The following is a 12,064-nucleotide window of genomic DNA, read 5'->3' as shown; positions in this document are numbered from 1 at the left end:
CAGTGGGAAGTGAGGGCACGAGAGGGGTTGGGTTTGACTCCTTGAGGGGAGGGGCTCTTCCTCGCGCGTGTAGCAAAGGGCCTTATTAGGTGGACCCTGACCCTCCCCTGCAGTGATTGGCTGTAGCAGCCAGTGCCCCACGTCCCATCCGTGTGAGGAGGTAGGTCCTGCAGATCCACTTGGTCGGCCAGCCTGGCTCTGCTGCAGATTCCGTGCCCCAGCTCAGCTCTCTTCCCATGCCTCTCAGTGGTTGCTATTCCAGAGTTGGGGGGCTTAATGTGGCTTGACTACATTGTTGGAGGATTTTCTCAATGTGAAAAAGATGGCTTCATGCAGGTGACCAGCAGCACCTCTCACCAGAGACCTTCGGAAAAACCAACCATGTAGGCATCACAAATAGGGAAGAATGCGTAAGAGGTGCTTTCAGGATTGCTAAGAAGACTTTTGTCTACACCCCAGCCAGCTCTGCCTACCAGAACACTACCTCCCTTGGGTCACTGGTGCAGCCCGAGAAAGAGTTTTCTCCTGAGGGAACACATTACCTTGGACATCTTCATGGTCCTCTTCTCTTTTACCTCCTGAAAACAGAATCCAGGACTAAACACGTGCATGTGCTGATAAGAAGTGTCATCCCCCTAGACGGTGACACGGTCCTTCCTCACTCGGATTCCGTCTCTAAGCTAAAAGAACAGTCAGTTTCTTTTAATAAAGTGGAAATGAGAAAACTTTGTCCCCATCTGTCCCACTCAGTAAGTGCTCTAAGGTGCGGCGGGTTCTTGGTGGTGAGCTGCTAGGTCTCTTGCAGGCAAGGGTCCGGCAGAGCCCACAGGCCCGAGCTCTCTGACAGGTCTGCAGACACCTCTGGCTCTTCCTTCCTCTTCTCATTCCTGCTCGGCCACTCTCTGGCTCCTTGTGGTTAACGCATCTTTGAAGCCATCTCAGGTCTTACTCTGGCCCTGCATCCTTCAGTGACCCTCCTCCTTACCGAGGACCCTGGGGGCTGTGTTCTCAGATGGATTTAACCATTCCAGCCCTCACTTCTCCTTGGTGATTCTCTCTCAGATGGTTTTGTGATAAGTCTGTTTTTCAAGTTGTCTGTAAATGGATTAAAGAAACTCTGTTAATATAAGGAAGTAGATTGAATGCCAAATTTTGGTGCCTTTTTCCAGTGGCCAAGGTTGGACATGGAAGTGTGTGGGTGCTCAGTGTCGTTCGGTCATGTAGTGAGGGTACACAGTTCCAGGTACCTTGTAAGAAATGCCTGCCCTGGCCATTTAGTACCTTTCTCACTTGTCTGTATTCTCTGTGAGCATGACACCCCACTGTTTTTCCATCCAGCTGTTGTTACCCTAAAAAAGTAAATTGTTCTGCCCTTTGTATTCGACAAGACGCACGCATTTAGGGAAGCAGCCGGGGCAGTATGTTGCCCATCAGTGGTGTGGAGCGGGGAGGGGAAGGTGGCTTCCCAGGTAGAAGGTGCGGATCAAGTCTGAGGATGGTTCTGCTGCAGGGGAGGCCAGCAGGAATTCTCATCATCCCTTTCTGTTGGTTTTCCTCCCCAGACCATTCCCGGAGCAGTAAATCCAGCAGCTGGAGTAGCGACGAGAAGCGAGGATCTGCACGTTCTGAGCACAACGCCAGCACCAGCTCGAAGAGTCTCATCCCGAAAGAGTCTCGGCTGGACACCTTCTGGGACTAGGGACAAATGGCGACATAAGCCTCCCACCCCATGGAGGAAAAAAAAACCAGACACCAAGAAAACAGGAAACAGCAAAGAAACATGAGGTGGGAGAACCACCACCTGCAGACTTGAGAACCGCACACCTTCGGACTTGGCCTTTGCCCCTGGCGCCAGGGGCAGCCCACACTACATAGCGTCCGGCATTAGCTTTGACTGAGGATTCTTCCACCCACATGAAATCGACGCTTTAGATGTAAATAATGTACAATTTGTGGATGTCATTGAACCTAGAGTACCTTCCCCTTTTTATATTTGTATGGACTTTAACTTATAAAAAAAAAAAGAAAAAGAAAAACAAAACCCAACCAGAAACATTTGGTGTTGGAGAAGGGACGGTCAGGCAGCCCACATGTCACACCGTGGCGTGGGGACTGGGCCCAGCGATGCTGTTGCACCCAGGCCCTCGTCCTTGAATGCCCAGGGGAGAGTGAGCCGTTTGCATTCATACGCCTGTACTCAGCACATTAGGTTCAGGAGTGTCGGCACAGAGCCTGTGCTGTCGTGGGCACATCACGTCAAGCCAGTGGCCCCTTTCAAATGCTACGTTACTCTGTTATAAAATGTAAGTTCTCTGGATCAGAAGGACACATGGAGAAGCTAGTTTATTTTGTGGGATTTCAAAGATGACTCTACTCCTAAAAGGGAAAAAAAATAAGGTCCTTGTTTACAGAAGATAAACCGAAGCTCCGCTCAGTTGAGTTGCAGAAGAGAAGAACCCAGAGAGCGTCGGTCAGAAGCTCTGCAACAGCCTTTGCTTTGCTTTGTGGTTTCTTTAAATACACTCACACATACTTGGTAAACGATACTGTGCTTCGTGGAGGCAGGATGCACGCAGAGGACACTGGAGTCTGGGATGAAGCATGTATGTATTATTTATATGATGGAATTTTACGTTTTTATGTAAGCATGAAACAAAGGCAGTATGAGAGAAAAGACAGCCGTCGTGCTGTCTGTTACACTACGTATGCTGTAGTACCACTTTGTATGTTGTGTAAAACAAAAAGCATCGAACGAAGCAAAAGGTGATGTATGTATATGAGAAAATTAACTGTACGATACCATTCCAATACATTCTGTTGTACATTTTAGTCCTGTTTACTTTCTCTTCATTGTTGATAAGAGAATGCGAACTGTACAGTTTCCAGCTAGTTACCCATATTAGAAGAAATAGAGAGAGGGTATTAGAAGAAAACAGGAGAGAAAGAACATTTGTGAATTGCAGTTGTCAAAAAAAAAAAAATAGCCTAGCTGGCCTTATTTGTGAAGCATAATTGCTTTTAGCATATGGAAGTATTTTTTCACATTTTCTTTGTATAAAATTTGTATTAAACTTAAATATCTTTTTTGATGATGGTGTTTCTTTGTGACTGAGCCAGTGGACTCACGGTATGCTCTTTGGGTTCCCTCCCTCCCCAACCTCCCCATTTTTTCAGATCCTTCATCTTTTTTTTAATTAAACTGTTTTGGCAAAATGGCTTGGTCGTCCTCGAATGTGGAGTTTTCCATTTGGTCAGGGTGGCTCTGTCAGGTGGGCACGACCAAACCCAGGAGACTGGCCCGGAAAAGCTTAGAACATTCCACGGTGGTGGGCACTTTGTAAATAAGGGCCCCAGTAGGCACTTTCCTGGGAAGTGCAGTTCCTTGGAACTTTTTGACAAAGAAAAGAACAGGAGAGAGAGCCTAGGTCAGTCTTAGAAAAACAGTGGGAAGGGAGCGAGTTGTGTCTCTGTGGCCAGGATGGAAGCCTGAGCTAACAGGACTGGCATGGGCAGCACATGACATCAGCCCTGTCCAGGCACACCTGGTCACTTAATTTTCATGTATCACAAAATAATTTTTTAGCCACTTATAAACGTAAACATTGTCTCATCTCGCGAGTTAATACAAAAGGCAGGGAATGGCTGCCGGCCATGCTGACCAGTGTTGTGAAAGGAACAAAACAGGGATGGTTGAGAGCAGGACCAAGGGGTGAAGGTGGCAGTTCTAACGGGGCCCACGCAGGGGTTTCTCTCAGGAGGGGACATTTGACCTGAGACCTGAGTGAAGAGCTGGTTGTGGGAAGGTAACTGGGTGGGTGTCCCATACGGAGGGGCCAGCAGGTGCGAAGGCCCTGGGCGACTGAGTTTGACATGCTTCACGTAGCTAAGAGGAGGTAGTGAGGTGGAGAGGGCACTGGGTGTTCCAGGGCCCGTGGTCTTTGGCGTTCACAGGGTGGGATGTGATAGTCCCCTCGATCCTCAGGTGCGAGCTGACCCAGAAAGGGCTATTCACCACCCCGGTGTGACCTCCCAGTGGCCGCTGTAGAAACAGGCCCTACAGAGGTGACAAGCTCAAGGCCACGGAGCTAGTGAAAGATTCTAATTAGACTTCTGTTGTATTGACATGCTTTTTCTAATTGATGGGGCATTGTCATTTTTTGTTAAAATTTTTTTAGCTTCCTTATATTGGGTATGCCTGTGCCCCTTCCCTGTCTTCTCCTTGGATCCAGCGCCGTTCTAGGGGGAGAGGCTGGCTGCAGGGAAAGCACTGTCTGCCTGGTGGCTGGCTGGCAGCCCCCACGTGCCAGCCTCCTGATGCCAGCCTCCTGGTCCCGGCCCCTGATGGTGCTGGCACGCCCTGCTGTGGCTGGCACTTCAGGCTCCCCTTCAGATGTCACCGCTGCAGTAGCCACCCTTCCCCCATCCTCTGTCTCAGCCTCTCTCTAGTTTTCATGTCCTTGAGCAAAAGTCATACATATTTATGACTTTATCCTGTGTGTGTGTGTCCCACTCGAATGTGAGCTGTGTGAGGGGACAGGCTTGGAAGAGCTGACGGTGAAGGTCACACGGCTCCTAAGTGGTGGGGCAACGTGCCAGCAGGGGTGGCCTCAGCCGTCCCCCCGCGAGGTGTCCCTGGCACCCCGCCCGACCCCCAGCCTTGCTGGTCTGAGCTGTGGTCTTCCAGACAAGAAAGGACACTGAAGAGAAGAGGCTTTCTCAGCAGTAGAGAACTAGATGCTCTTAAAAAAATGCTGGATTTTACTCTCTCTCTTTGACTAGGTAATGCAGTCACGTGCCTCAGATTTGAAAAGGTAAGGAGAGGGCCCCAGTGTGAAGCCCCTCCCAGCCACCCGGTCCCCTCGGGTCACATTACTGAGTGTCAGAGCCTGTGCAGTTACGAACCTGCAGAGGGAGTTGGCTTTCCCCCTTCTGTGTCGGATACCCCCCCTCTTGTCCTGTCCCCCTCTCCACGTGACCTGAAGTCTGCGGCGTTGTTGCGTACCCGTACAAGCCCCCGGCTGCCTTCCCCTTTGGAAGTGTGAGATCCTGTTACCTGGAAGAGGACACGTCAGCCCCTCGTGGATGGAACCTCAAATTGTCTCCCAAGTGAGGCCTCGCAGACAGACCAGCGGTGTGCTCATGTGCAAGTCAGGAGCTGTGTGTGGGGGTTCCCAAGAGGCCAAAGAGGACTTGAGGCTCCAAAAAGGGCTGCAGGGCCTTCTCCCCCTGACTTTAGTCAGGGTCGAGTGTTTTCAGATGCCCAATGACTTTGAATCTGTGGATGAGAAGGGGGAGGACACCACAGGGTCTGCCACGGCCTTAGCTCCTTTACAGGCGGTGTGGGTCTGATCTGGGGTGGCCTGTAATGGAATCGGGCACTCTCGCCACCTGGTGGCCCCCTTGCAGAACTGCAGGCCCCGGAGCTGGAGCAGGACCAGGCGGCTGGAGAGAAGGTGGGCCAAAGTCTGTTCAGGCGGCTGCTGCTTACAGAGCACTGTGTGTGGGCCATGCACTGGGGCAACACTAACAGAGAGGTGCGGCCTCTGTCGTCTGAAATTCTCATCGGGAAGCAGTGCAAAATCTGTATAACATAACCCTAGGTGGGACCAACGTGGAGGTACATAAGCAGGGAACCGAGAGGAAGCTGATGGTATGACGGGCTGGCCTCTCCAAGGAGCTGGTGTTCAAGCAGAAACCTGAAGGAGGTGGGGACTGCGCTCTGATAACGGGCAGCAGCTATTCCATGAGGGCTGACTGCTGCGAGCACCCGGAAGGCTTAAAACAACAAAACCAGGAGTGCCCCGACCCTGCCATCCTCTCCGAATGACACCCACCTCTCTGAGGGGGACTTCGGGCAGCCGTACTTTTTAAAGCTCCCGGGGGATCCTAGTGGGCAGCCCGAGCTGTGAGCCACTCAGCGGGCTGCAAGAACATCCTAGGGAGAAGGAAGAGCAGATGTAAAAGGCCTGAGCCGGTCGGGAGGCCGGCGTGGGAGGAGGTGGGCGGGGAGGTGCTGGGCTCATGAGCTCTGAGGGGCCGAGAGGTCAGTTGCCTTGTGCTCCCGTGGAGATGGGAAGCCGGCGAGGCTGGGTTTTTTTTTAAACAGCTTTATTGAGACACAATCACATACCATGTAATCCACCCATTTAAAAGTATATAATTCAATAATCTTAGGTGTATTACATTAATTTTAAAACATTGTGGTAAAAAATATATAACATCAAATTTGCCCTTTTAACCATTTTCAAGTGTGTAATTCAGTGGCATTAATCAGAGTTGTGTTTTGAGCATGTTTTAGAAACATCAGCATTTCATGGACCCTCTTTGGGCGCATCAGGACACAGTGTATGTTATTATTTATTTTCCTTAATCCAGAGAAACAAAGGCCACCCATATTCCTTCTGTGCTGAGGGATTTCCCTGCAGCCATCTTTCAGTGGTCACGATGATGCCACAGGCAGGCACTAATCATAGTCCCATTCTCCGGATGGGGAAAGTGACTTGCCTAAGGTCACACGACAGGTCAGTGCCAAATCCAGGATTCAAAGCCGACTGCCTGACGCCAAGCCGGGGCAGTGGCCCATCAGACGACACGGCCTGTGTGTGCGGCACCGACCTAGGTTTTCGCAAAGCCTCTGGGCGGCCCTTCCCTGACTCTTCTCAACTGCCCCGGGTGGGGGTGGGGGTGGGTATTGTTCTGCTCTTGGGAAACTGAGACATGGGGGCTAAATGAATTTAGAGGAAGTCGGGTTTTTAGTTGCAAAACAAGAGAATCCACTCTAGGTAAATTGGAGCAGGGAAGAAATGAAAAGATATTAAGAGGCCCCCAGATCTCTGGGAGGGAGGCCAGAGAGACTGGCTTGGAGACCACACAGCCACGAACGATGTCCAGATTCCATTGCAGGACCTTTGTGTCACTGCCACCAGGCCCAGACACTGCAACTCTCACTAGTGACACAGGGCAGGTCCTTTCAGCCTCCTCGCTAGATTGGATCCCATGCATCAGAATCCGCTTCCATTGCTTCCACATGTGGGTGTATCTGGATTGGCTAAGCCTAGGTTCCACGTGGGTGTATTTGACTAGGTCTAACTACCATTTGGATGTATCTGATTGGCTGAGCCTGGGTCCCATCTGAGTATATCTCACTGGTTGAGCCCAGTTCACATGCTTGCATTCTAACTGCAAGGGAGGCTGGGAACGTGAGATGCAGCTGCTTCTGGTGCCAGGTCCCAAGGTAGGAGTTGTCCAACCCCAAAAGACCTTGGTTAATGAAAATGTCGACAGCATGCACTGTAGAACTGTCCAAAGTCCGTCAGTCGGGTCAGCTGTCAAGGGCAGAGTTCGCTCGGCCAGCTAAAGTGGGAAGCTGTAGTGAGCAAACTGGTCTACAGTCTGTGTGGTGTTAACTTGGTGAGGCCGGAACTACATTTCTCAGAATCCCTTTCCTTGAGTATTTCCGAGGTAGAATTGACCAAAAAAGGAGCTTGTGTGAGATTTTGAAGGTGGAAGGGAAGCAGCAGCCTCTTCTCTCGGTCGTCCCAGTTAGATAGGGTGACAGCCACAGAGTGTGCTTGTCCTCACTGCCCTCTGTGCAGCTCTGGCCCCTGGACATCAGCACCTGACTGACCCCTGGACGCTTGGTGGCAGAACGTGCCTTGGTTTCTCACATAGGACAGCCACCTTTCTCCCCATTTAATTCCGTACCCAGTGCAGGTCCCTTGTGGAACACGGCAGACTGGTGGGTCCCGAAATGCTCCAGACCCTTGGCTGTAAGGAGCCTAGGGAACAGTTTGCAGCTTTCCAGCCTCTTGCGTTCAGGAGGGCACAGCAGCAGCAGGAGGGAGGAGCGCGAGGAAGGATGGCTGCGTGTTGGACCAGGCAGTTCTCACCCAGCGCTGTGGCCAGCGATCAAACCCTTGGCTTTGCCGTCTGGCCCACGGCTCTACCTGCCCAGGGCTCTCTTCTCAGGGCATGGTGTTAATGGGATACCACTGTCCCCCTGGTCCAGCGGATAGTCCAAGGCCAGGCCAGCTGGGCACTAGCCAGCTTGTTCAGGCAGTTGAGTACTGACCTTGATTCACCTTAATGAACTGAAGGAGAAGGAACTCCATGTACAAGCATCTTCTTCATTCCAGGCAACATTGCATCCTAATAACCTGCATTTGGCAGCTGAGGACATCAGGCCCAGAGAGGTGGAGGAAGCTGCCTGAGGTTACACAGCTAGTTAGTGGCAGAAGCTGGACTTGAACCCAGTCTGACGACACAGAAAAGACTGCCTGCTCTTAACCATTACGGTATCTGTAGAAGTCATTATTGGAGAAGCTTTTGCATAAAAGCCACTCATGCAGTCACTGTTAATTAGGCTCCCATTCACAGCTGGGCAGTTTCAGGAGCTGCAGACACAGCTGTGGACAGAGGGCAGCTACAGGGTAGTGGTTAGGACGGGGGCTGCAAACTCTGCTCGGCTCCCAGGACCAGGTAGAGACTAGAAACCAAAGAAGCAGATCGGTGGCGGCGGGGGTGGGGGAGGGTAGAATTGACATAGACGTGTCTTCTTTGTATATGAAACATGGTAGAATAGATTCATGCATCTATGTTTTTCTTGAAACACGAAGGTCCCTTGGTTTAGTTTTTGCTTTTCCACTTTTGATAGAAAAATACTTCTTCATTCTGGAAAAAACAGTCAGCAGGTGTGATGATGAATGACAGCTGATGCTTGGCCTCAGTGTTGCAGGGAGACAGCAGGGTGTGGTGGGGAATGCGGCCAACGGGTAAGCCTAGAGAGTACCTGCTGCAGCTAAAAGGGGCAGCTGCAGTGTGGCTCAGCTGGTCATGTGCACATGCAGGCCCGGTGTCAACAGACTGTGCACTTTTTTGGGGAGAGAAGTCACAATTTAAATGAAATCTCCCAAGTCTTAAGTAACTGGATCAAAGATTAAAAACATAACATGAAGGGCAATCAATCTTACATGTGGGCCAGATCTGGCCTGTGAGCCACCCACCAGTTTGCAGCCTCAGGCTGGAGAACAGTAATCTAGCAGTCAAAGACACTGGGTTGGAAACGCAAGCTCTGCCACCTTTTTTCAGGTGTGAGGTCAGGGTTAAGCCACACCTCTCTGGGCCTCAGTTTTCCCCTCTGTAAAGTGGGGTTTATGAAAACCACAGTTAATTGGATGACAAGCTTATTCTTTGCCAAACCTTGTTCTAAACCAGTATTTTCAAAACAATGGGTTATGAGTGAAATTGGTTTGTAGATTGTGACCTGCATCATTTAAAAACAGAGTAGGGAGGAAGATCACAGGATACAGCACAGTAATACGGGTAGGCATTGCTTTGTGAAACAATTTTAGTTACGTTCACAAAACACATACACTCATGTTTAGGTACACATACATATATGAATGTTATGCTGGGTGGGATGTAGTATGAGTTTCTTGTGGAGGGCAGTTGAAAAAGTTTGAAAGCCACTTCTAAGTGCTGTTCCCATCTGAATGCACTCAGTGTGGTCAACAAATCTGTGAGGTTGGTGCTGTTGTCACATCCATTTTCCACTGCAAAGCTGGGATTCAGGAGGTGCAGTTCCCACAGATATAAAAGGGAGAGCTGGGATTTAACCCAGTGTCAGTGTCCTAACCACCGTGCCCTCCCTCCTCTCCTGACAGGACCATGGGTGGCTGTGAGGACAGAATGAGCTAATGCAGGTCAAAGGCTTAGCTCAGTGCCTGGGACATAGCAGCTTGTCAGTCAGCCACACCAAGTGGCAGCAGGACCGAGACAAAGGCCGCTACCCCACTACCTGCGCAGTGGGGGCTGCAGATGAAAAGAGGTGCCCCCTCATCTACAGCCAGAGTTGACCAAATGCTCATTTGAGGCCAAATCCTTAATGGCTGAATTTAAAAATCAGTATTTGGCTGGAGCTGGCTTGTAAGTTAGAGAAGCCAATTTTTAAAGACAGGGCGGGTGTAGGACAGTGCTCTCCAGACCTGTAGCTGCAGATCACCCTTGGGGCCACCTTAGCGTCCCCTTGGCTTCCTACAGACACTGCTCCGTGCTGGGATCCCCACTGCGGCCTTGGCCGATCAACTTGTCATTAACTCTTGGGCCTGAACGTTGTCGATGGCGCTGCCATTTCATTGAGACAATCCCTGAAGCCTGGGCATGTCCTGAAGAAGATGCTTTCAAAATCCTTTCAAGGGCAACCCTGCCTTGTTTCCAGGCCCCACTTCAGGGGGCCCCTGCGGGGCGCTCAGGCCAGCGGCAGGGTTGCACTGCCCCCTGGTGGTCACTGGCAAGCACAGTTTGCTGGCGCTGAGCTGGCATCAACAGGGGTTGAAAGCAGTGAAAGGAGAATGGTCCAGAAATAACTCAAATTCTCTACCCAGAGTGAGCTGCACATCCACGCCATAACAGGGACCGCCTCGAAAACCTTATGGGTGAAAGAAGCCAGACAGAGAAGAGTACATGCTGTATGGGCCTGCGTATATGAACCCATGATCAGGCCCAACTACTGTGGTGGCAGAAATCAGGAACATGACGGAATGGGGGTAAAGGCTTGCAAGGGCCAGGAGACAGTTTTTATGGGCCTGGAAATGTCCTCCATCTGGATCTGGCTGCTGGTTACCCAAAATCATATGTAAAAATACATCAAGATGCATACTTGAGCTTCATGTAGGAAACTGTGTGTAGATTATAAAATAATATTTAAAAGTCTCTGTTCAGTTCATGGGGGCTCCCATAACCAGTTATTTTTGACTGGACGCCCTGCCTCCATCCTTCTGCCTTCAGACCATTTTTCCCCACAGCAGTCAGGGTGATTTTTTAAAATGTAAATCAGATCATGTCACTCTCCTGCTTAAAGCTCTATGGAGTCTTCTCCTTGGATTTAGAAAATACAAACTCCAGTAAAATCCCACATCACGTCCAAATGCATCCAATCAGATCTAGCGAGGTCTTGCCCTCTGACCCATGACCTTTGGCCTCACCTCTAGCCACACCCGGTTCCTTTTTTTTCCTCACCTGGTTCCTTTCTTGCTCTCCAGCTAGAAAGGTTTGTTTGCCTGGAAGCTCTGTACTTCCTGTCTCCCTGGAACGCTTTCTGAGTTTTTCTCATCATCTGGGTCTGAGCTCAGATGTCACCTGAGTTCACCTCCTTAGAGGTGACCAGTCCGTCTGCAGTGCCCACACATTGCTCCGGTTACTCCACACCACATCGCCCTGTGCTTTCTCTGGACTTCAGCTGAGGTCTGAGGATGACAGCAGCCTCCATTGTTGACACAACAAGGCCATGCTGTGTGTTCTGAAAGTCAAAATCTCAACCAACAGAAAAGACCCTCAATGTTCACCCCTTGGACAGCAAAGGGGCTATTTTTTGGACTCTGAATATTTCACTGGACAAATACCATGATCTCTTTCAAAGATGTTCTCAGGGCTCTTTTTTTTGAAGTTGGCTGACTTAGGTTTCCAAGATCTACCTTCTCCTTGCTGAGAGTCACACGGCCCCTTCTCGACCTCAAGGCACTTCTTGGAAGGGGACTTAGGCTCAAGCAGAAAAGCAAGCTTGTGCCCAGGGTGTGAAAGGACCTGGGGTGTGTACAGGTTTCCTGCTTCTGGCTGGCAGGCCCTCTCCACAAGACGAGGAGGTGAGGGGGAAAGCCCGAGCCCCCAGTTCAGCTGCCGGCTTTCTTTCAGGGTCCCTCTGCAGGAAAGTTGGCTCCATGGAGGTCTGGGCTGCCTCTGTACTCAGAAGTTAAGGAGAGCACCTGGTAAATGGTAGACCTGGCTCACCCTGGGAGAATGGATGAATGGATGTAGCACAGTTGCTCTGAAAGCTGCTTTGACAGGGCTTTCTGGGGTATCCCCAACTCAGAGCCCTGGGAGCACCACTGCCTGTGGTGGCTCAGGGCAGGTGAGGCTTCCTCAGATGGGGCAGGAGGGGTCGCTTGATTTATGGACGTTTCTTCAGTCTTCACACCAGCACCTTGAGGCCCATGGGGAAAGGGCTACTGTTGTCATTTGGGGGAAACTGTGGCTAGAAACAAGCTCCCTAGGGCAACGGGCTATGAGA

At 50.7% G+C, this 12,064-nt stretch overlaps 1 protein-coding gene and 1 long non-coding RNA gene across 25 annotated transcripts in view; both read left to right on the top strand.

The window, feature by feature from the left end:
* The window catches only part of ZMYND8 (zinc finger MYND-type containing 8), a 105,892-nt gene extending 102,677 nt beyond the window's left edge, over positions 1 to 3,215 (top strand). For all 23 annotated transcript variants that reach the window (XM_036902074.2, XM_036902076.2, XM_057503067.1 and 20 more), the window contains one exon: positions 1,563 to 3,215. In XM_036902074.2, the coding sequence (XP_036757969.2) occupies positions 1,563 to 1,699 (137 nt within the window). In that variant the 3' untranslated portion in view covers positions 1,700 to 3,215. The remainder of the gene's footprint in view (positions 1 to 1,562) is intronic.
* Positions 3,216 to 5,023: 1,808 nt separating this feature from the next.
* Positions 5,024 to 12,064, top strand: part of LOC118920741 (uncharacterized) — a 78,604-nt gene continuing 71,563 nt past the window's right edge. Inside the window, exon 1 of one of the 2 annotated variants that reach the window (XR_008997992.1) lies at positions 5,024 to 5,974. This is a non-coding gene — a long non-coding RNA (uncharacterized LOC118920741). Of the gene's footprint in view, positions 5,975 to 6,097; positions 7,235 to 12,064 lie in introns of those variants that run through there. The other variant, XR_008997993.1, reaches the window with a different exon arrangement.

This window comes from Manis pentadactyla, chromosome 5 (genome assembly GCF_030020395.1).
Source record: "Manis pentadactyla isolate mManPen7 chromosome 5, mManPen7.hap1, whole genome shotgun sequence".
In the NCBI taxonomy this organism is placed as follows: Eukaryota; Metazoa; Chordata; class Mammalia; order Pholidota; family Manidae; genus Manis; species Manis pentadactyla.
This window is presented reverse-complemented; position numbering and strand designations above follow the sequence as displayed.